The sequence below is a fragment of the Passer montanus genome, unplaced genomic scaffold (assembly GCF_014805655.1).
Source record: "Passer montanus isolate IOZ18808 unplaced genomic scaffold, ASM1480565v1 scaffold26, whole genome shotgun sequence".
Lineage (NCBI taxonomy): Eukaryota > Metazoa > Chordata > Aves > Passeriformes > Passeridae > Passer > Passer montanus.
Window position 1 is genome coordinate 10304599 of NW_024367261.1, and position 25350 is coordinate 10329948.

The 25350-nt window shown below is 36.0% G+C and overlaps 1 protein-coding gene across 11 annotated transcripts in view; it reads left to right on the forward strand.

Annotated features, from left to right (window-relative positions):
- BRD9 (bromodomain containing 9) overlaps positions 1-21855 on the forward strand; it is a 29647-nt gene extending 7792 nt beyond the window's left edge. For 2 of the 11 annotated variants that reach the window (XM_039712003.1, XM_039712006.1), the window contains exons 5-17: positions 66-210; positions 2107-2217; positions 2974-3149; positions 6157-6289; positions 8491-8566; positions 9866-9961; positions 10705-10837; positions 11618-11729; positions 13305-13343; positions 14409-14480; positions 15736-15838; positions 17600-17767; positions 18521-21855. In XM_039712003.1, the coding sequence (XP_039567937.1) occupies positions 66-210; positions 2107-2217; positions 2974-3149; positions 6157-6289; positions 8491-8566; positions 9866-9961; positions 10705-10837; positions 11618-11729; positions 13305-13343; positions 14409-14480; positions 15736-15838; positions 17600-17767; positions 18521-18621 (1465 nt within the window). In that variant the 3' untranslated portion in view covers positions 18622-21855. Of the gene's footprint in view, positions 1-65; positions 211-2106; positions 2218-2973; positions 3150-5211; positions 5302-6156; positions 6290-8490; positions 8567-9865; positions 9962-10704; positions 10838-11617; positions 11730-13304; positions 13344-14408; positions 14481-15735; positions 15839-17599; positions 17768-18520 lie in introns of all 11 variants that reach the window. The other 9 variants (XM_039712008.1, XM_039712010.1, XM_039712009.1 and 6 more) reach the window with 7 other exon arrangements.
- Positions 21856-25350: the final 3495 nt, after the last annotated feature.

Consider the following 25350-nt stretch of genomic DNA (forward strand, 5'->3'; position numbering starts at 1 on the left):
TGATGCAAAAGCAAGGATCATTGTGTTTGCTGCTGTAAATCTAAATTTATTGTTTTTATTTTTAGGAAAGATCCTCATGGGTTTTTTGCTTTTCCAGTCACGGATGCCATTGCTCCTGGATATTCCATGATAATAAAACACCCTATGGATTTTGGTACGATGAAGGAAAAAATTGCAGCAAATGAATACAAATCAGTCACTGAATTCAAGGTGAATTAATAAAGATTTAGATATTTCACGACTAGTAAGAAACTGAAGATTCTTTTTAACTGTAGAAACCTTTGTTACATTAACTAATGCTCATTTTTTTCAGAACTGAGCACTTTTGTATATTCAGTGTGTTATAAATAATCTGTCAGATTCTACTACAGTCTTCTACAAATTACTATGGAAAACAAGAAGATCTTCTAAAGTTCTGTGGAATTTATGCTGCTAAACTTTGACAGGAGTAAGATTATCACAAAGACTTAAGCCATTGAGCTCTATTTTTTTGGTTCTTTTTTTTTATCTAGACCTTGTTACATTGATTTAAATGTAGTTTGGACCTGTCTGCAAGAAACCTTTGCATATACTGGAGCATGTTGTATGTGAATAAATAGCAATTACATATTTTTTATCTTTAATTATTCTGATTTTCATATAACTTCATTTGAAATTGTCTTGTGGCAGAAACTTACTTGGCAAGTTTATTTGCAGCTTAACTTAGTTATTAATCATATTGTTATTGCTGTAATAATTTATTAGATATATTGTGGTTTTACAGACAGTGCAGTAAGAAATGTTTTCATAGTATTGCTAGCTCCTGAAGGAGAAGAGTTTTCCTTAACTGATTTGTGAAGGTCATGAATTATTAGCAGCTTTTGGAATTGCTTTTTCCTAGACTGATGTTGATGTGACAGTAGCCTCAGCAAGAGAGCATTGGCTTGTTTCTCAGGGTTAATCTCTTTTTTTGAAAGGTCCAGCAAGGTGAGCAAAGAATGGTTTACATTTTTTACAGATGCTTTGACAAAGGGTATTACTCTGTTTTGTTAAATATGCCATAGAAATTTATAGGAAATAGTGAGAAAGGATTCATTGCCATCAGCAATGCCTTCAGGTATCTAAATTCTGTCTTGCTGTATTGTCTTATTCAGTAGCTTAAAAGTGAATTTTGGGTGGAAGCTCTGTCACTGTTAATTAACAGGCAAGGTTGCAGTATTGAAACTGGTGGGATAGAAACCTAAAAAAAGTTGCAGTATTTTTAGACTGACATTCTTATTTCCTCAAGGACTTAGCTTCTCCTGGTAGTTGGAAGAGTGATAAAAGTTTGCTTAAAGTCTGTCCATGTTAGGGCGAAAAAGGAATTGGACTTCCTTTCCAGATATGTGAGGGTACCTAATTACACAGAGCTACAGAGCCATAACCTTAATACAGAAATGAAGTTTGTAGGTTTTTAACCTCTGAAACAGAGTCTGCTCAAAAGGTTACCTGTCTGATATAACTAGCTGAGGCTAGTCACAAGACAATGAATAATCTAAGAGTAGAGTCTGAAAGAACTCTGTCCTGAATTTAAAAGAGGAACAGTTTCTGCAGAACACTCCTTCGTTTTGCTTCAGAAAAAAAAGGGTCTGCTTCAAAGCTGGGCAAGCAGAAGACTGGCTGTTTCTACAGCACTTGAAAGGTCATCACTGGAAGTGTAGCTTACATACACATCTTTGTCTGCTTTTTGGCCCATAGTTTGCTCATCCATGTCACCTCAATTTCTGTCTTTGCAATGGTCTTGGTAATTGGAGGCAGAGGGATTGCAATGCTGTAAAAAGTCACCTTGGTAGCTCGATCCAGTGTTTGGTCCACTTAGTCCAGTTGGTCCACTTGGTTAAGAAGATGATGTTACGTTTGGCATTCAGGAAAGAGAGTGTTTTTTATAACCAAAAGCCAGTTCCAAAGGAAACTGAGCATCTTGGGAGAGGCTCAAACCTTTGCAGTTCTGTTTTTGGCTTCTGTTCATGAGCCTGCTCCTAGAATATTACTGTGTTTTTCAAAGAGATGCCAAGAGGGAGTGGTATCTTCCAGTCATTTGACCAAGGACCTGAAATGCTTACAGTTCCTTTGTTTTGTATTTTACAGGCCGATTTTAAACTGATGTGTGATAATGCAATGACTTACAACAGACCAGATACTGTTTACTACAAGCTAGCCAAGAAGATACTGCACACAGGCTTTAAGATGATGAGCAAAGTAAGAGACCTATTAAAAACAAAAAGCAGAAACCTTGGGGGTTTTTATGTTACCATACTTAAAAGGAACAAAATAACAATGGTTAATGTTGTTTCATCCATCTGTGATGAATTACAGCAGCGCAGTTAGTGCTGCTGTATATAAGGGCTTGATGGCATTTTTGTTATAACGGAGTAATATTTACTTGTTTCTCCACCCTACCTGCACTACTGAAGTGTGTAAGAGCTTCTTTCAGTGGAAGCAGTTAGAATTCACATATATTGGACTCTACTGAAAAATCCTACTTCTGGCTGAAACTTTGGAAGCAAGATCTCATTTAAGTTTTATTTCTGTGTAAACAAGAAAACACTACTTTTTTGAAGGTGTTAGATGTCGGGGAGTTTTCAGAGGTGTCACAAATACTTTTTATTCAGATACAGTTGTTGGCTTGTCAAATTAAAGTTTTTTGTGAGTTGCTCTGTGTGTGTACGCATGTGTGTGCACATGTGTTACAGCGATGGTAAGTTTTGTGTAAAATAGTTGGTTTTGCATATGCAGTTTGTTTGTTTGTTTGTTTGTTTCTCTCTTGATAGTTGGGCTGCAGAAATTCTGATGCCATGCTACCATGACCAAATCATGTTGCATCGCCATTGGAAACAAGACATTAAGAACAAAATAAGGCCATGGCCATTCCCATCCCATCCCATCCCATTATCATAGCATCTTGGCTATGAGGGAAAGGTTAAGTCCCTGCCGCTCTGTCCTTTCTGATTCTAGGAACGGCTGTTAGCTTTGAAGCGCAGCATGTCGTTTATGCAGGACATGGATTTTTCTCAGCAGGCAGCTCTTTTGGGTGATGAAGACACAGCAGTTGAAGAACCTGTTCCTGAAGTTGTTCCTGTACAAGCAGAGACTACCAAGAAATCCAAAAAGCAAAATAAAGAAGTCATTAGGTAAAGGTTTTAATGGGCATGCTTACTCGTTTTGTTGCGGCGTTTGTAGTACTGCGCAGCAGGAAAGAGCTGAGGAAAAAAACTCAGCATTTTTCCTTGAGGTCCATAGCATAAATGGGCAATTTTATTGTATTTTATTTGTTTTTTTTGTAGAACTTGCTTAATAACCCAGTGATTCCTAATTTGAAGCAAACAATTCAAAAGACGACTGCATATTCTTTCAAATGCTTAAAATTAATATCTATAGAGATATTTTCATTCTTTATTAAATCTGTATTAAATAATGAGTGGTTTCTTCTCATGATGGTTTAAAATGTTATTTTGGATACAGCTACAAATACCTTTTGCATTTTGTCCCTTTTTTTCCTTTCCTAAAGAAGTCTCATCAAAATGTAAGAGGTTCTTCCCAGGAGGGCAAAATGGCCCCAGATCAGTGAGTGATTTTATTTAACTTTAACTTGTCTGGCAGGTTGTGGAGATTATTACAGGAGATTATTTCTGGAGCAGGTGATAACATCTCCCCAGTGAAATCTGATTAAGCTTCTTGGTAAAGATATTGCTAGTGCAATAGTAATCTTCCAGCTAATAGGTACCCCCGTGTCACAAATTCACATTTTTATAACTAAAATCTAATGTTAATAATTTTTCTTTAAATCTGAATTTAGTCAATTTATTTTATGAGATTTTAGCAGAAACCATGATATACAAGCAACTTATATTATCCAGTGTTCTTGCATAGGCATCCAAAGATAGACTGTGAATTTAAATTGTAAAGCATTACATCAGCTGGAATTTTATGGGAAAAAATATTGCAACAGAGCATCACTAGTCATATTGTAAATAGTCTGATCATGTAGATATGTTCTGCAGGTTTCTTTTTAAATCTTCAAAGTAAAAAAAGTGAAATATACGTTGTTTCATGTTTTTTTAAAAGTGAGCTTTAGAGTTCTCATCAGCCACTTTTAATTTTTTACGCTTCCAGCATTTTTGTAATCCTTATTGCTGACGGAAGAAGTAGTATTCTAATTTAGGGGTTTTTTGGAAATAGAAGACTGCAGCATGTATCTTCATAAATAATTTTAAACCGTATTTATCTGTGGAGGAAGCTATTCTAATGATAACACAGAGAAACTAATCTCTTCCTGTATCATAGAGAATTGAGAAGGTATAATTTGTCCTTTGTTTAGTGGATTGTGGATAGAAATCAACTGAAAGCACCTTTTTGTAAACAAGTCTTGAAAGGGAGGTGCTTTGGTTTTTTATTGTTCCTATAGAACACAATAGAAGACACAATAATTTGGTTTGTGTGGTGTCCAGCATTAATTCTTGCATGAACTCTGCCACAGGAGTAACTTTGTTCTTTATCACAGAACAAGAAATTGAGACTGCCATCTACATCTAACATACAGATCACAGTTAAAAATTATGACCTTTAATTTTATCCTGGTACCAGTTTATCAGCAATTGGATGTAGTATAAATCTACTTTTCTGTTCTTCTCAATATCTATGTAATTTTAGTAGTTGAAATTAGTTGTTTTCTAAGTGACATGAAGTTTTAAATACTTGTATTTTTGCATCTGTAGGATTGATACTGTATTTTTTGCTGGACAATAAGACCCTTAGAGGGGAAAATCAAATCTAATAGCAGATATTTTTGCCTTCATATTTGGTTACAAATATGAAGGCAAAAACATGGTTACAAGCAGAGAAGGAGTTGAAGTCAGGGTTTACAAAGTGTTAAAGCAGCTTAGACCTCTATATAGAAGAAAAAGTAACTTGATCACTTGAATATCCTAATGTTTAAATAGTTTTTGAAAATTTTTTTAGGATGTTCTGAATCCTCTGAACATTCTTTCAAAATTCTTGTCCTTTAAGTATTCTGTAGTGTATGACAGAAAGTGCCAGTTGTTGAGGAGTTTACTGCTGTGTACACCCTTTCTTAAAGTTTCAATGAAACAAAATAGTATAACACGTTTGTCTCGTAATAGTATGATCCTGTGATGTTTTTATTGTCTTTAATAGCAAAACTTACTTGTGTATTGGATCTGAATCTCTATACAGAGAGAAATTCTTAGCTAAGCAAATGGAAGAAGATAACCCAGGAGAGAGAAATGGATTTGGTGTGAGGAGATGCTCTACCCAGTACCTAAGGTGTTTGGCCCTAGTGTCTAATGTCCATATAATGCCCTGAAATACTTCGATGTACAACATTTATTTTATGTATAAAATATAATGAAGACTGCCATATTCTATGATATCTTCACACTTCTCTTTATGGTATTACCTTTTTCTGATTTTATGTGATAGCTATGTCCTGTTCCATCCTTGGGTATGCTTATATGCTACGATTTTATTGGTTTGGAGCTCTAATGAAAACAGATCTACTGAAAGAGAAATGTCAAATTCTGTAATTTCAGTTGCTAGCAGTTTTGTGATTGATACAGATTAGGAATGCTAATTGCCAATACTAAAAACATAGAAATTAAAGGACTCCCTTTTAGACTGGGAGTTGTGTCCTACTTCTGCAAGCAGCTATATGACATCATCATCATCATAAATGCAGGCTCTTGGGTTTTTTCTCTGATAAGCACCAGTTTCTATCTCTCATTACGTAATTTATTTTCTGCATCTTCCTGTTTTTAATTTTTGAAAACAGCGTATGTGTGCATGTGGCAGACTAAGGATGCATACATCATTCACCTTGTATTAATGCCAGCTTTACTCCCAATCTCTGTTTCGTGCTTCATTTTATACTTAATTTTCAACAGGATACAGAAACAATTAAATTTTTGAAGTTAGTAGTTTGGTAGTTCACAGCTTCTGCTGCAAAACTTCATAATATGATTATAACGATTATATGATTATAGTGATTATAATTCTACTTAAATGCTGAAGTAGACTGACACTGGGAGAAGAGTGGGACTGATTGTTCTATTAAGCAAAGCCAGAATTCAGCCCTTTGTTTTAGCTTTTAATTGCTACAGCTCCTCTTCTTCTCTTTTTTAGCTGCATTTTTGAACCTGAGGGGAATGCATGCAGCCTGACAGACAGCACTGCTGAAGAACATGTCCTGGCACTAGTGGAACATGCAGCAGACGAAGCTCGGGATAGGATTAATCGATATCTACCCAACAGCAAGGTCTGCTGCACATGGCAGTTTGCAGGTCCAGTTTGTGCCTGACTGTTGAATGCTTTGTTTCATGTTAGGAAACAGGCTTTAACTGCTAGGCTGCCTGGGACTAGAGCATCTGGGATATATGTTCTGTGTGGCATACTGATACTGCTCTTGTCTATCTTTAGTTGCCACTGAAAGCCACTGTAGGGGGTCCTAAGTGGATCTCAGGTTCTGTCTTTGGAAATTCACTTGCAGGAAACAATGAAATGGTGTTCCTTCTTGAATTGCAGCCCTTAGCATTGAAAGCGATTAAAATAACATCATACTTCTCTTATTGTTGCAACCTCAGAAAAAGCAAACTATGGCACAGGTTGAAGGGCTATTAGGCTATCCCTTTCTCTCCCCTCCCTTCCCGCCCCAGGAATTAACATTTTTAGTGTTAAATTACTGTTTTTAATGAGGAGAGTCTGTAAACTTGTAGTTTTCTATTTACAAGTAGTTGCTGTCAACTGTAGCATGAGTACTAAATATACAGATCTTTTATTGAACTAGGTTTAGATAGCAAGTTTTACAGTTCTGAATGTGATGCTGATGTTATTCCATGTATTTGGGTTTTGTGCTCTTCCAAGGACAAGCTCGGTGATGCTGTTGGTGCAGTTTTCTCTGGAGGATCAATTTTTTTAGCTGTGGGTTTTTCAGCTCTGTGATGATAGTGGTGGATTCCTTAATTTCCTGGTGCTAGGATTGGAGTGAATGCCCCAGGCATTTGCTACAGATCTGTACTGAGATACATTTACTCTCTGTCCCTTGAATTTTATGGAGTCTTATCCCCGCCTTTGCTCCCATTTCTCATCTTTCACTCTGGTGGTCACTGCAGTCGAGAAGAGAATCAGGATGTGTCCACATCCTGCATTTTCCACTGCTTTAAAATTATTGCAGAAGAAACTTTACTTTTAAGTAAAAGTGGTGTTGCATCTTCAAACTTAAATGTCCGTTTCTTGGGCAGTGGCCCTGATTATGCAGTCAGTTTAGGCTCAACTGGATTATGAAATAAAACTGCATAGAGTAGTGGGTGAAGGCTTAGTTTCAATGTATTTGTGTTTCTTTGGATAATGAGAAGACTTGCTAGAATTGAAGTCTATTTGAATCCTCCAAAGTAAGAGTGGCTTTTTAGATATCTTCAAAGCAATACTATTGACTGATGCAGTCAGTTTTGCACTGTTCAAGGAAGTTTGTCAAGGTGTGCAGCTCTTAGTTGCTAAGGCTGTTAAGTCAGCTTGACAGCCCCACTGCATGTCCCACTGAATCTAGGTAACACTGGCACATTCTTGGAATTCAGCCATTGCTAACTTCTGCCATCGCTTGAAGATACTGTTCTTGTTCAGTTTCTTTCCAGCACCTCTGTTTTTATTGTATGCCAATATTAGCTTTGGCCTTCTGTATGGAGAGTTTTAAACTTTTTCAGATGGAGGGGGATATAAAACAAAATTGGAGAGATTTGTTGTTCATTTCCTCAGAAGTATTTACTAATATTTTTGTAGGGAGACAACAGATTTTATTTTCCTTTTATATTGAGAGGTTACAGTGCTTTTTTCTCAATTCATGTGTAGTTGGTTTCTGACATTAGCTTTGCTTGTTTCATCAGATCTGGCTCTAACTTTTTAGACCCTGGTGTGCTCTGTTGTGTTTCACATCTGTCTTTAGCATTGTGCGTGTCTGCTTCAGTAGGTCTGTCACAGCACTTCTTCCTCTTGAAGAATTTGGTAGTGTGTTAATAAAAGTATTTCTAATTTGAGCAAGTTGTGGGTGAGACATGAAAACAAGCAGTTCAATCTACATTTGAAAATAAGCAGTGATTTTGTGGATAACTGCTTCTAAAAAGAACGTGTGTTCTGGACTTTGCAGTCAGAAAGGCTGGTTCCGTGCTAATGACAATGGAATTGGGTTTGTCTTGGGTGAAAACTTTAGATCTCACTTAGAAAGATGAATAGGGCATTATATATATGATGTATTAACTTCTTCTAAGTCTTCTGTTCTGAAACTCTTGCTAAGTGGTGTTAAATCATTGTGACCCAAGGTTCTCTGTATGAAAAAGGGAATATCAAAGTGCAGTGCAATACAGCTAAAAATGCTTTTTATAGTTTTCTCTGTAAATGAGCAGCTCCTTCTTTGAGTGTGAACAGTTTTGAATGATTCCTCCTGTATCTCTCTGGTTCTGTTCACAGATTGGTTATCTGAAAAAAAATGGAGATGGAACTTTATTATTTAGTGTAGTAAATTCATCTGATCCAGAAGCAGAAGGTAAAAGCCATACTTTTTCAAGCAAGGCTTTCTTGTCTTGAATGTTCTAACAGATTTTGAAGTCTTAACTGTAGATACAGATCCTATGTAGTATATATGAGTTTTAAAAATGTTTTTATTTTTTCAAAAATTTTTATTATTTTCATTGATTATTTCCCAAACCATTTTTCCAAACACCCCAAAGGTATTTCTGTTTGCCTTCTTTTCGCTCTTCAGATGCTTTGTTTTACTGATACCAATAGTGAGAAGATAAAATAATATCTCCTTAGAAGCACTTACACATTGCTACAACTTTATTAAAAGCTTGGAAGACAAGCTTTTACTGCAAGTACACTGTAGTATTAATACCTAATGACAAAAGGTGAATGAAGGTGCTGCAATTCTATGTAAATGTGTAATGCACAGATGCAAATTTAGAATAATCTTTTACCTCTTTATTACCTAATTTCAGTCATTAGCTAAATTTCAGTTTTAAGTTTGTGAGATTTTGTTCAATTTTTTTACTTTAGTTCCTTGATATTTTCTCTTTTTTTTTTGTTCTGTTACTATTATGTTATTTATATTGTTTTATGCTTTCCCTTTGCTTTAATTTCAAGCTCAAGATGCAGAAGTATTGAAAAATTGTAATTAATGAAATGCCATAGTTTTTTGGATGTCATGTTGACTTAGCACTTCCTTCTCTGCAACTATGAGATTAGATTTTTTTTCACAGCTTTCCTCTTGTTTCACTGATGAATATATGAATGCTTTTGACATTAATCACATTAAGAGACACAAGCCTGTTAAATTCTTTTTCATCTGGTAGTAAATTTTTCTGGAATGAAATTCAGCATTTTGGCTGCTATCATGCCTATAACCTATTTCTAAAAAAAAATTATTTAATGCCTCTGAAATTATGCCACTGAAAATTTAAAGAGTGATGGTAATGGATTTCTGTAAACAAACAACTACTTAGTGAACATAAGAGAGAGTGCAAGAGACTGCTTCTATCCCTTCAGTAATATCTGGAAGGTTTGTGAATCAGCTACTAAAATAATTACCGATTCTGCTGTATTCTTTAAAAGTGAAATAACTTAAGTAAGACATAGATCTTGTGAATATGACATGGAAGCATATTTATAACTTGTGGTTGAAATTTAAATGGAGAACCTGAATTACAGTACCTACCCTTAATGTGTAGTTTAAAAAACATTTAGTCTTTATGTTAATTACAGCTCTAAAATAGCAAATTCTAATTATTTGTCATAAATTGTAAACATGAAATGCTTTTCTAAGCCTTCTTTTAAATAAAATTATTAGAGGAAGAAACTCACCCAGTGGATCTGAGTTCACTGTCAAGCAAATTATTACCTGGCTTCACTACTCTGGGCTTCAAAGATGAACGAAGAAATAAAGGTAATTACCAAAGACTATGTTTTAACTTTGTGTTTATTAAATGTTTAAGCAATTGCTTGATATAAAATAATTCCAGTTTATACCTGTTTATACTATGAAAGTTCACTTGGTTACTTGTATAATATAATAATTCCATTAACAGCAGAATGCAGCTTATATTAAATGGAATATTTTTCTTATTAAACCTAATTTAATTAGTAGTTTATGTCTTAATATTTTACCTTAGTGTTATAGCCACACTAGAAGATTTCCAATAATGGTAGTCCATTTCCTCTGAGGGAATAGTTTTTCCGTAGTAATTGCACTTATGGTTGAAAAATAACTTCCAGTCATTTGCATTTTGCAACATATGACAAAGATTTTGCAGACTGTGGATTTTTTTTCTGGTATTATTGACAGTTTTTTATAGTTTCTAATCTGCTGTCCAGAAACTGACTGGCAACTAACATGCACACAAAATGTAGAAATATAAAAGGGAATGTGACCGTGAACCTTTTTCTTCTCAGAGTGGGGTGGATAGCTTAATTCTTGATTTTTCAGTAGTATAAGTATGTTTGTTTATATGGTTTAAATAGTGCTGATCTAGAGTCTGGAAGTGTCCTTGAGACACTGCTCTTGCTTTCAGTTGAAAGAAAAAAGACATGGCACTTTCTGTATCTGTTTCAGAAAATACAATCTTTTTTTTTTTCCAAGTGATCTTTGACACTTGTACTAATCATTTGTTGTGTCTTTTATCTGTGTAGTAACCTTTCTTACCAGTGCCAATACAGCACCTTCCTTGCAAAACAACTCTATATTTCATGATTTAAAACCAGATGAGATGGAGCTCCTATACTCAGCATATGGTGACGAAACTGGGATCCAGTGTGCCTTAAGGTAAGTTCTTCCTTATTAGGAAGGTTAACTTCTCATAGCAATTTTTTGCAAAGCAATTTAAGCTAGATCTCAACTAAGAGCCTCCAAATCCTGATTTTTTTTTCTAAAACTTATTTTTTAAATAAATCACTATAAAATTTGAAGCTAGTTTTTATCCTTCTTGGTTTGTTTTTTTTTTGGTTGTTTGCTTTTGGATTTTTGGATGTGGGGAAAGTTTTAGGGGGTTTTCCCATTTGACCTTTTAAGCTATTCTATTTTATTGCAGGGTTGTTATGGATCTTGTTATTAGGGTCTTCCACTATAGTATATTATAGGTTGCCATACATTTAGTGTTACCCAGCAGTAAATTTTAAAAGGAAAGTAATATATTTCAGTGGCTTTAAAACCATGATGTTTTTCAGAGGGTTTCAAAGGGGTTAACACTACTTGAAAAGAAAAATGCCTTTTATCATTAAATTGTTGATCTTGGAGGGAAAGAAATAATCTCAAGCTTTTTATCTTTTGTGTTTTGTTTCTTAACCCACTACCCTACCATCAATGATAGTTCAAGACGGAATTTGCTGGTACTTGTGAAAAATAAATTGTAAATCTACTTTACTACTGAAGTAAAAGAAAAAGCTCTATATCCTGGTGACCTTAATTGCTTTCCTGAAAGCAATAAAGAGTTAAAGGAAAAAGAAAATGTCAGTGTAACTTGGTATGTTTGGGAAAACATTTTAAGTTGAAGTAGTTTTTATGAGAGTAAATGCTTTCTGTAATGCTTATCTCCATTCCTGTTAGCTTACAAGAATTTGTGAAGGATGCTGGAAGTTACAGCAAGAAAATAGTTGATGATCTTCTGGACCAGATCACTAGTGGTGACCATTCCAAAACTATTTATCAGCTAAAGCAGGTGTGTCCTGGGTGCACTGAAGTGTCACAAATTCATCAGAAAAAGAATGAACCTATTGGCTTTTTAGTACTGTGAGATGCTTTGTTTTCCACTGCCAGTTTAAGCCTAGCTGTTCAAGCAACCATAAACCAAATTAGAGATTGAATTAATCAATGAAGGAGGAATCCTTTTCTTTGGCTAGGTCAGTTCTTCAATGTGGTTCACTATGTGACTGTAGAAAGGAGAAGACAAGAGATGCAGCATAGCAGGGTCCAACCAACGGGATGGAGTTTGGGCAGCCTTGTCACTCAATGTTATGACTTACAGACTTCTGAGTTATATTGCACTCCTTTTGTTAAAGTTTTGGGTTTTTTCTTAATTGAAAAGCAAAATATATTTCTCATGGAAGGATTAGTTATTTGGAATATGGAAGTAAAGTTTAAAAATAGAGTAATTACCACTCTACCAGGTGTCTTTTACCCCCATTGCTAAATTTTACATTCATTCATGTAGTGTGTCTACTTATTTCCAAAAGCACTTTCCTGAAGAGACACATACTAAGGTTGGAGAAGAGAGTTTTCTCAGAAACGTGTATGGGTCTCGTGAGAATGTTTGCATTCCCAAGACAAAATAAGCTAAAAAAATTGCAAATTTTCTGAAGATAAATTTCATGTTGTCTTCACATTGAAAGGCAGTCTTAGGTTTAAATAATTGTCTGCTCTTTAAAATGCTAACACTCTGAAAGATTGAAGAATAAAGAAAGGGAGGCAGGGTGGGAAGATGGAAAGTACTTAGGCTTACTGACATGGTGGAAATGAGATTATGCTGGATCTTTGCAGACTTAGAAGTGGAGTAGGATGGGTGGTGTTAGGAAATAAGGAGACAATGGAGTGAAAAACACTGACCGTCCTTTAGTATTTTCTGGGTGTTTTTTCCCTACGGAAAAAGATGGTACATATAACAGGAAGAAATGTAAAGGATTAGTTCAAAAAGTTAAAACCCAATATTTTGAATACTCTTCTTCATATAGAAATGTGTGTATGCATCATAGTCAACTTAGCATTAAAATAAAATGCGCCTTTTCCTTTTACCATGTTTTTCTATGAATGTCGTTCCAGGTGAGAATTTCTGAGGACCTTCCAAATGGTCAATGGCTATTTGCACTTGAAAATGCTGTTTATTGTGACATATATGGATATACACTGCTTTTACACAATTACATGTGTTTCAGTGATCATATACATAGTGTTCTATGCTTAAGCATTTTGTACTGCTGCATTTGAGTAAGAATTAGTATCTCTGGAAGTACAACCTCGAAGGATTTGTGATCAGAAGTTACTGAAGTAATGACCAACATACTGCATTTGAATATAAAGTTTATGAGCAGAAGAAATAGTATAAGGGAACTCAAAGATTAGTTAAAATGCATAATATTATAATATTTAAGAATGGCAACTGTTGCATTCTAATTATGTTACAGATATGGGAAAAAGTTAGCTGCCTCTAGCCTCCTTTTGTGTTGTTTGAATATACCTTAAGAAAGATGTCTTTCTCATGTGTTCAATATAAGCAATTGTTGGTATTCTTTCATTCCAGAGGCGAAACATCCCAGTAAAACCACTGGATGAAGTTAAAGTATGTTATGCTAATACTCTGTTTGTTTGGGGTTTTTAACAGGGAAAAGTGTTTTGTCATTTAAAGTAGAGAAAGTTACGTTCTCTGAGCCTGCAACATTCCAGTTCTTTATTTTATTTAATGTGCCTCTGTTCTGTATGGTAATGCAGAAAAGATTGATAAGTGGAGTATACGAGAAAGGAGAGGCTATAGGTTATTCCTGGAGTGGCTGTCCTGGTTAGTTACAAATTGTTGGCATGACTGTATATGATTGCCCTAGAGAAGAGCTGGTCTTTAGTTTTTTGTGAAGGTTCTACTCAAACATCACAGGATGTGGCAGTTTTCTATGATGGCCCAGAACCTCATTGTAGAAAACCAGTAAATTACACAAACATTCTCAGGGAACATCCTTAGTAAATATAAGTATTGGTTTTTACCAATATTGCTGAATGGGATGTGCCTTGGCTTGTCTGGCCTCTGCTGCTGAGCCAAATAGCAACGGTTGTGCTAGCAGAGATACTCTGGCTAGCTATGAGTTGCAGTTGGGCACATTGGGACGAGTCGGGCATGCCCGAGCTCTGGTGGTGATGGGATAGAACCTCCTCTCTCAGAGGGTTCGTTCCCCAGGTTTCCCTGATGGAGAAGCTTTAAGGCGAATGGTGAAGGAAGGAGTCAGTTCTGATGGAGGGTTTTAATCCAGAGTTTTTATTCTGGGCCGCATGGCTCCTGAATGTAGCAACAGCTCCACTAGGACTATCAACTGCGTGGTGTCCCGTCCTTTTACCCTGGGGAGGGTGGGAACACAAGGACCACCAAGCCAGTATGGGAGAAGGGAGTCTCAGGTGAGGAGGACACCTGGATGGGCCAGTGGCCCCCCAGGGTGGGGCACTGAATCTGCCAATCACTTGACGCCCTTCTGGAATTTCTGGGTTGATGGACAGTATTCGGCAGAGGTCAGGGACGGGGAAAGGAGAGGTGATTGACGCATTTGGGGAAAGACCGGGGTAACTGAGGCAAGTCATGACATCACACCACAACATATAAGCTATGAAATGCTAAGATCTAAAGTATTTCTTTGTTATTTAGGTTCTGCCAGTTCTTATAAAAGAAGAACACAAGTTGCGCAATACCTGTCTGGATTCTTCCAAACAGATTATGGTAAAATGGCTGGAGGGTAGGGAAGGGAAACAACAGGGAAAAATCCACAAACAGAAAAGTAGTATTGAGACATTACTTTGTTTCAGTGCACAATCTGAGGTATAATATCTGGAATAAGGTTGCAGTACTGAAAATGAATTCTCTGATATTCAGTGTGTTTCTATTTGTGGCTTTATTGTTCTTCATCTTATTTCATCGTGCATAACTAAGTCTCAGAGGCAGAAAGATCACATAGGAATCTGAAAAAGATACTTGATCTGCTGATCGATATTTGAGGTTCAGCCTGCTGTAAAATTGAAAAACACCTCGTTGTTATTAATCAGTTTTATCATATCCATTGAAAATGTCTACTAGAAAGTATGGGTAAATAATGCATATCTTACGCTTTTACAGCTACTAACCAAATCTTTCTTTAAGTGGTACTAGTTTTATCTTGCATATTATTTGTGACAACAGAAGATACGCACTACATTCCATGCAATTCACATAAAAAATATATGGATCACATTATAGCAGCTAAAACAATTAATTATAGTTCTATAAATATTCCTTATGTTTTGTGGGAAGGTGTGGATTTCTTTAGAAGGTGATTGGTTATTTCATGTAAGTGGTAGGTCGCATTTTCATATTTCTAAAAGATAATATCTGGTTGTATGTTTACCTGAGTGTCTCATTTCTCCTGCTGGATCAGGCATCCTCAGAGATTTCCCTTAGATCAGGTTTTGATGCTTAGTGATTCTGATTTCTTCCTTTGTGCCATTACATTAACAATATTGTAGTGAGTGTGGAGAGAAAGGGAGTTGCAAAGTGTAGGCTGTATTTCATTATCCAGATGTATAGGAAAAATACTAGAGCAGCCAGTTCCAGCTGATACTGTGAAGAAGGAGGCACACTGTATGAAAAATTTCAATAAATCAAATGTTCACATGTGGAGAAGATGAGGGACACTGGCATTACTTCCACCTGCTAGGGTTCTACCATGAGACGTGGATGAGTTGAGTGTGAGTTTCAGTAGTCCTGGATCATGAGATAAAAGACTTGGACTACTGTGCACATCCCTGGCCATTCATGTAACTAGTCTGTCCAAGAATCTTTTTGAGCTGTCTCTGAATTTCAGGTTAGCCAAGATGTTGTGGATGCTCCAGTCTCAGATGTTGAGATAACACTTCTGAGAGAATTTATGCATTAAACTTTGTGAAGTTAACAGCACAGCATGTCAGTCTTGCTAATCTTTCTCTTTCTTGTATTTTAATAGGTTGGAGAATCTGCTGGAGACAGTAACACTTCTGACTTGGACTTCCTCTCTATGAAGACATATTCAGATGTATCTCTTGATATTTCTATGCTAAGTTCATTAGGTAAGTAGCTAAATATACAAGACATCAGTTATGGTTTAGTTGTACCATTTAGAGAAAATGACAGCAGGATTTGCTAAGACTAAAAAAAACGGTTTGAAAAGTAGTAATAAGTATACATTTGACTGCAGTAAAAGTAATGGGCTGATAAATGGAACCTTGCTCTGTTTTTCCTTTGAGACATCCATGTGTTATACAAGCTAACTTTTCCTATACAACTGAAAAAAACAAAGTATTTGTACCCCACTATTTTGATAGCTTTGCTTGTGTTTCTTGTGTTCATAGTAATATAAATTTTAAGAATCAGTGTGAAGCTTTCACTCAGAAATTATGTTGCTTCTTATAATGTCTTTTAAAATAACTTGGGAATTAGGTAAGTATGTGAAACCTGATCATATTGCTACTTGGAATGTCCCAAAACAAAAGTGGGAAGAAACTTCCTGCACTGGATAGACTTTATCTTCAGTTGTGTGAAAGAATTTGGATACTGTTTCAAATACATGCCTTTGACAGTTATCCTGTAATTACCACAACAGGTATTGTTACCATTTCTACAGACATCTGAGCTAGTCAAATGCCTTCAAAAATGTCATCCAAGCAAACAACTTGCTTATATTTTAAGGTACTTTTAGTTCTGAATGTGAAGGAGGCCAAGCCATCTATTATAAAACACAACCAAACTAATTGAAGGCTTAAAGGGCAAAAAGATTTCTACAAATTTCTCACATAGGTGCAGTTTGAAAAGCAATTGTAAGCTTTGATTATGCTGTCTCACTTTAATTTTATTGCAGTTCAGTAAAAATTAATAAATATCCATTTTATAGATCATGTTTAGACATATCAGTCTTACTATAAATTTCATGCACCACTGAAAGCTGCTTATATTTTCTTCTTTGGCCTTTCTGTAAATAATCATACTGCTAGATTAGTTGGTTTCCAGAGAGAGTTTATGAAATTGCTTCTTACCATAATTTTTTGCAAAATTAACATTTAAGGAAGAGAAGGGAAGAAATTTATCTTTCTCTTTAAAGTTGAGGGAATTTTTTTAGGTCTTCATATGAAACAATAGCATATATTGGCACATACATCCAGTTCTTTCCAATTTCGCAATTTAATTTTACTTACTATAAAATCAGTGTAGCTGGAGAAGATACAGAACCTTAGAAACTTCTGTGATGGGGATATCTTTGCCTCCATAGATTTCATGTTCTGTTTTAACAGTATTTTGAGTTAGATATTTAAATGATCTGTTTGCTGACTCCGTTTTGCCACAAACTAAATGTGTTATTTACTGTGAGGGTGGTGAGACACTGACACAGTTGTGTCAGTTATGTGTTCCTCATCCCTGGAAGTGCTCAAGGTCAGGTTGCATGGGGCTTTGAGCAACCTGGTCTGGTGAAAGGTGTCTCTGCCCATGGCAGGGGGGTTGGAATGAGATGGCCTTTAAGGTCCCTTCCATCCCAGGCCACTCTGTCCATATCTGGCATTTCTCAGCTAAGGGAGACAAATTAAACTTACAGTTGTTTAGATACTGGGAGTCAGTTCAGTTTCAGTCATTTCCTTGTGGCACTGTCCTTCATCTTGCAGTACTGCACAGGTCTGCAGCTGTTGCTTTTTAGAAGTGCGAGGGAAAATGCAAGATTGAGGTAATTTGGGTATAGACAATACTTGGGTTAATTAAGTTTAGAACTTTTTTATAGTGACTTGGTAATTCATGCGTCAATGTACATGTGCTAATTATGGGTTTTGGTTGGTGGCTTTTAGGAAAAGTGAAGAAGGAGCTTGATCATGATGATAACCATCTACATCTAGACGAAACAACTAAACTGCTTCAGGACCTTCATGAAGCTCAGGCTGACAGAGTGGGATCCCGGCCATCATCCAATTTGAGTTCTCTCTCCAATACCTCTGAAAGAGACCAACATCATCTTGGTAAAGTTAGCTGTGTCACAGAAGTTCCAGTACTTGTGCTCTATTTGGAATTGATTTAAACTTACAATGTAATTTATATAAATCTTTGTGGGAAGCTACTCTGATAAAACAGTGTGCTGACTGATCATGTTTTAATTTTTAAATATGCCTGGCAGAGATAACTAACAAGACATTCTTTGAACCTCCAGAACTAAGACCACTAATTGTAATTTCCTATTTTTTATTAGATGTGATTGAAGTAATTGTGAAGTAAGTCAGTAATTCAGTGGCACATTCCTATAAGCACTTGCATTTGATGCCATCAGTTACATTAAGGAGTATGTAATGATTATTTTACTTCAGCGTAGTTGTGTGCAGCAAATAACGAGTGGGATTCTACAACAGCATTTCATTGTCAACTGTAAAATTCAGTGATAAGATGGGATGATAGCATAACATACTGCTTAATTTGGTGCCGTTTCTGAGAAGGCAGAAGATGTTGGATGCATGATACTCAGTTGCATTTTGTATAATTAACTCAGAATAATCAAGTCAGTAATAGCATAATGATTACTATTCCAAAAATTGTCTAAATTACTAAGAATCTTGTGATTTCTTTTTCAGAATCTCCTGTTTAAATATCATTTAGATGTCTGTCTTACTTTAACAGTCTAAAAGGAACATGTGAAATAACCATCCTGTTTATATGTATAAATATCTCTTAATTTTTTTCTGTACTTTTAAAGTTTTTATTTTTTTCCCCACATTCAACAGGAAGCCCCTCTCATCTGAGTGTTGGAGAACAGCAAGACATGGTTCATGATCCCTATGAATTTCTTCAGTCTCCAGAAACCTCAAATGCTACTAGTAACTAATCTGACATGTACTATATTTATTTTGTATTTTAATTGTATTATGTTTTTATAAAGTTTTTGTCCATGACAGAAACTGCATTTTTGTCCTCTTTTCTATGAGGATTGCTGTATAATATTATCATGTATACAGGATTAAACAAGCAAACCCTAACCCCAAACTAATTAGTGCATCATGTTGTTAGCAATGTACCAAGAACTGCTTTCATTTTGTTTGTTAAGGGAGAGTGTTATTTACTGGTGTGTGAATCTTGACTGAAAAGCAGCGAATAATGTGTTAGAAAAATTGATATTTTGTAGACACTGAAAAGCGATAATTTTCCCAGAATCATGGCAACAGTCATTAAATATATGCAGTACAATTATCAACTAGTTCTGTAGATAATTGTTCTGTTATCTGCTCTTCAGGTTAAGACCTGAACATCTCCAAGGAAGATCAAAGAACTGCATGAACTGGGATCATTACTGTATTTTCCATCTCCAAAGCTAATAATCTGTGGAAATTGTTTTAAACGTTTCCCCATATTTTAAAATCTTTTTTTAATCACTGCAGAGAGCATTTAATTTGAGAGTAACAGTACTTGGTAATTCTAGTAGAATGGTAATTTACTAAACTTCGACCCTGGATTTGAAAAAGATTAATGTTTTTGTGATCTCTTATATCTTGGAACACAAAGAAAAGGTAATACTTGTATTTTTTAATATCATGTGTATATCTCATAGGGTGAAAAAAATACTAGATAAGGTGTGCTTTTCAATAATTCCCAAATAAAACTTTTATAATACATCAGTACTGAAACTGAGGGGTTTTGTACTATTGCTATTTGCAAGCAGACAAATGTTATTAATTTACCTTATTTTGTAAATATTAATAAAAATAGAAAAGCAGTTTTGATGTATAGCAAATCTGTTGTTCTTGCCAGGGAGAAGTTTGCTTCCTTATACTAAGTCTGAAATACTAAAGAGTTTTGGGTTGAATTCATGTGCTGCTTTGAAAGATCAATTTCATCATGCCACATGTAGCTATAAACAAAAAAAAACCTTTTGGTTTTAGTAACCTCAGTTTTTAGGAACCATAAGGGAAGTCAGATAACTGGTAGTAAAGTCTTGATAAGGTCTAAATAGGAAGATAGTTTCGTTCCAAGTGGGAGTGCTGAAGAAAGAACACGGCAAGGTTTTTCTGTCTGGGAGTTGTTAGGAATGTGTGTGGCACTGTGCTTGGGCTCCTATGCTACTCCTGCATTCTGGTGCATCATGACTGTGGGTTTTTGGAAGTGACATGGATGATCTGCTGCCCTGAGGCAGTGTTGTTGGCCAGGATTTGCACGGACACACAGCCTTGTGTCGGTTTGCAGCTTCCCAAAATTATTTCAATTGAAAAGTGTCTTTAAATCTAATATGCTTTTGATCTCTAGTAAGTCTGATTTCTCATACAGTAAATATAAATTGATTCCTGTAATAGACTCTAAATTTTAGTTACAGTTGGTGAGGAAATCTTTATTGAAACACTTGCTGTTGGATTGCCTGCCTTAGCTCTTGAATAAAATTCCGCAGGAGAATGTTTGAAATCCCTCTAGAGGAATGTGCTGGTTTTTGTTTGAACTGCAGTGTTTACTACTGAAAACTGAAATAATGTGCAGTAATTTGATACCTTCACCTTGGATTTCAGGCAGAATGCATTCAAACTCTGTGAAATTCTGTAGATCAGCCTTTATAAGCTCCATGAGCTGATTGTATAAAAGGCTGGATGTTGTTTGCTTCATTACTGTACCAGAGAGCACTTTGTGCCTGAGGAAGGTTTGCTTATTTATTCAGCCTATCTGGCCCCTAAGCAATGTTAGTTATACACAGCAATCTCCAACTGCTGTTTCATGGGTGCTGGACAATCCCTTCACTAGGCCTACTTCCTGCATTCCCCAGGGGAAAAAATGCTTTTAGGACAAAACTTCTTCCTAGAAGAAAATATAAATATTTTTGCGGTGGTGCCTTCTCAAAAGTGGCAGACATTGACTTGTAAGCTGTTTGCTGAATGTACTGAGACACATGATTAGGCTCACTAAATGCCACAAGAAAAGTTTTCATGTTTCTTTGAGAAATCTCATTCTTCTAAATTTTATACAAAGATTGGACTCTTCAGTTTGCAGTCTCTGGTAAAAAAAAAAGCTAAAATTTTAAAGTAAGTGGTTGAAGTAATGTCTTTCAGTCACTTGTTTGTCACAGTGCATTTTTACTGATTCTCGTGCTAAAACAGAATCTCTTGCTTCTCTTCGTTATTGGTGTATGTGCCTGTGCTTGTACCAGTGGTACACTGTTGCATATTCCAAATTATTCTGGTTTGTTTGAAAAAAAGCCTTAAGAAGAAATCTGCCTGTCCTTTCCTTACTTAATTGAAGGGTAAAAATATCCCTAAGCCATGTCTTATTTGCTCTTGTCTCTGAAGGTGGTAAGTTCATATACACAGAAAAGCTTTGAACTAACCAGTAAAGGCCTCTAATCTTATGGTCCTATTTAAATACTAGGAATTTGAAAAACTTGATTTAGTTCTTTAAGTTTATATAACACATATCATTATTTATTTAATCCAAGATAAACACCATTCCTTTCTAGGTGTTTGATAGATATTTCCTGTTTGGTTCATTTGGGAGACGACTGTGTCCGTGGCACCCTGTTCAATTCTAATACATAACATGTAACATGTTCTAGCTAGGTGGCACCATATGTCAGTAAACTTTATGTGAGTTCCCATCGGTTGGAATATGCTGCCATTGAATAGAGGGGAAATTCCTAGGCTGTTTTGTAAAATCAATCCAGGGTTTCTATAAAAAATTGAGAAAATTAAATGCATTTTTTCAATTTTTCCCTCTAATAACTGTTATATGAAAAAGTGTATTGTGCTAAGAATGTAAGTAATGTTAAAAGAAATCTTAGATCTGTTCTTCCACAACGTCGAAATATATCAATGAAAATGTAAAATGGTCTAAATAATTGTGATTATTCTTTTTTTTTGTATGTCTATTGTCAAACTCTGGTTTCAGCACAGACATCTTCAGTGGCAGCAAAGGGAATGATGAGAGTGTATTGCACATATAGCAAACATCTTTGTAAACAAGGATTCGGCATGGAGCAACTTTATTCCACTCTCTGAGATACAGAAGTACAGGGACAGAATTTGCCTGACAGAATTTTCACCTACAATATCAGGTGATAAATGAAAATAAAAATATCTTTCTAATGTTACTACCTTGCTCTTTTATTAAAAAAGGAAAAGCACAAAGACATTTTTAAAACCATGTAATTCTTTTGCTTTCTGGCAGATGCATTGCTACTATGAGATATTTATGCAGATGAGACCTGAACAGCTGACCAGCAGAAATAAACTGATTTCTCCACCCCTACATTCCAGATTGAAGGGCTGGTTCTTACCATGCCACTCATTTTTGTGTTTGTTGCTTTGCTGTTGTTTATCTACCTGGCCACAGTAGGATTTGGAGTCTGCACACGATTACTTCCTCATGGATGGAAATGCGCTGCTTTTTCTGGTTTGGTTTCTTCTGCCCTTCTACCATCCTTCCTGTAATATGTGTTATTATAAATGCTGATCTGTGTGCTCATCAGCATTTATAATAATGGGGAGGGGAGAAGAAGCCCATCTACCTCACAATGAAGGCTAGGGTATCTCCAAGGGATGGCATTTATCCTAGTAAATTTAAACTTTCACCTTGTTGCAAAGCTCAGTTCATGTAGATGAGTTGGGTTTGTGTTGCAGGAGGTATGCGTATATGTAACTGTAAATGTGAATTGTGTGTTTAATGACACTTTAAGTGGTAGCTGCAAGTAAAGAGGCAGGGGGTGGGAGAGTGAAAAGTCACAAATATTTGGAAGCCTGGGGACAATGCTTTGTAGTTGAATTTTTTTTCCCAGAATAATCAGAAATTACTATAAATCTCAGAAAGTAAGACTGGATGCTGCTTCTGCGATGAAAGACCCCTTAGAAACAGCCCTGTGAGAAGCAGAATGCGCAGCTCTCCATTTGCTTATGGGGCATTCAGTCCATCATTGCAGGATTAAAACTTGGTGAATCTCTCATGGAATTATGAACTTACACTAACTTTATTTTCAGAAGGGTCAATTTGGGTAACATGAAATACCTTGTTTTATGTTAGATTTGCTTCTTTGGCAGTTCATGACATTACAGAGCATAGTCTGAAGTTCTGCATAATGTCCAAATAAGACGCTTTTCATTTTACGTGGGAGAGGGAGAAAGGTTTAACAGCATAATGAGAAAGAAAACACTGATAGGCAGTATTTCATTTGCTTTTTTATGTACAAAACATAGATTGTTGCTAGGAAATGGTACGGTGTCATTGGAGCACTCTTATGACAGCACTGTAGTTCTTGTTGAAACAGAGGTTGAGCAGTCAGCACAGCTGTAGATCTAATGCTTAAGGTCTTTTGCAATGTGTTTAAGAAAACAGTCTTAATTGTGTGTCTGCTTTTGCTTCTTTTGAACATACCCTAGAAAAAAACAGGTTGCTGACAATTATCATGCCGTTATAGATGAGTAACAGCAGTTGTGTTTTTTCTGTCATTTGCATTCTCTGTATTATCAGCTGAGGACATGTGTGTTCGCTGTGTTGTGTCCCATAACCATTTACAGTGCTGGAGATGAGGAAAGGAAGACCTGTAAATCCAGCAGCATTCTGCATTTCTTGCTCAGGAATTCTTGGAAGAGATGACAGATTATGTTATTCAGAGGTCTTCCCGTATACCTCTTTTTCTGGAGGAGGAGATAGGTCTAAGCTAGGAAGACATGAAGAATCCTACCAACTGCTGTTAAGTTCCTTTCTGATGCTATCGTCAATATAATTGGTCTATACCAGCTGTAGAATGTAGTAAGAGGTTTCGATTCCAACACTGACAGGCATAAAAGGCAGCCAAAACAGGCATTTCTTGCCTATTTTCCAAAGTGTTTCTATGTTCTAGCTGATAGAGGATTTAAATACAAGGAATATTGAGACTTTTTTTCCTTAAATTTCTGCCTCTTTTAGCAAATATTTGAAGAGGCAAAATCCTAAAACTTCTATATCTCTACACTGGTCCTTTCTGAATTAGATTTTTTTTTTTTTCTCCAGCTTAGCTGTGGTTCTTTTTCTGATGAATAATAAGTTTGCCTAGACATCAAAGGAAATAATTGTATTTGGGCACACAATGAGACTTCCTGGACTGGTGAAGAAAACACACCTTCCCATTGTCCTCGTGTTGTGTCAGTGAGCAGTCATTCTCTTCAAAATATTGGTAATTGCTGTCATGGTAACAAAACAAAAACATGGTGTAGCAACTATTTTCAGCTTTGCACATGTGTTATCTCTCCTGGCTGTAAAGCACTTCAGTTTTTAATCAGGACAAGAGGTGTCCTCTAGTTTAAGCCTGGCATGGATATTTTTTTTTTCTGATCAATGGTCCAGGTGTGTGTGTGTTTTGTTTTTTGTTTTGTTTTGTTATGTTGGTGTTTTTCAGGCAAATGGGCTTAGAGGTAGGAGGGGAATTAGAGGACAACCATTGCAGAGTGATCAGCTTATTACTAGTAGCTGTTTGCAATACTTGTGAACACCTCTGCAGCTGGGATGGGGTTGGCAATGGAATTCTGGGGGCTCGGCAGTACCAGCCCTTGTGTTCTTCAGCACAAGACGAACCAAGCTAAAGTGATCAAGGAGCTTCACAGGAAGCTGTGGTCATGCTGCAGCTTCCAGGGAAAAAAGGTTCCTCAGATGGCTGCAGCAAAACGGCCAAGAAAACAGTGGGAAGGAGGGTGATATAAGCTGGGAGGGAGGGAATGCTTTTGGAGGAATTGGGGCGAATCATGAACCGAGAGTGCACAGCTTTCATGTGTAACTTTTTTCTTGGGCTTTTGGAGTAACAATTTATTGCAAACATTTAATGCATTTCAAGCATCTTTTCTTCTTTTTCTCTGCCTTTGCACCAGCTAACAACTTGTAAGAATTGTAAAGAGCATCCAGAAATTACCAACCCTGAGGAAGGCCTTTCATCTACTTCTGAATATTAGGGAGCATTTAATAGTAAATGATTGTCTTAGGATGTAATTCTACTGGGTTGGGGAAGAAAATAGAGCATGAGGGGTATTTTAAAGTGTAGATTTACTTTCTGTTTTGAAGAAGGCATGCTGACCTTGCCACATTTGGGTTTGATTCCAGGGAGGAACATGCAAAAATGTGGAAGAAAGAAGATTGTAATGGAGGATTAATTCATTCCAAGTACTAATAATTTCATTTTCAACCCATGCAGTTCTGTGGCATGTCACAGGCTACCTAAAATTTGAGAAAGAGTAGAGAGTGATGTTTAGTTTTCAGTCAGTATGCATTAAAAATTTTGAAAAAAAAATTCTCGCTTCTTAACATTGAAAATCTACTCTTGCCAGTGAGAGGGAAAGGCAAAATGAACATAGGTGTAACTTGCACAAGAGGAAGATAGGCTATGCTGGACAATTTTTTTTCATTTTCTCTTATTATGCTGAAGCTCTTACCAATTAAAAAAAAAACATTTTAAGTAAATTGATACAAAACTATGTTAGAAGGAACACATACTTGATCACAGTTTGTTCTCCTTTGAGCAATTTTTTCATTAATACACTTGATGCTTTCTTAACTTTTTTTAACACATCCCTGGTGTTCCAGTCATCATCTTATTTTCTCACCCTGTTGCTGCTACAATTTA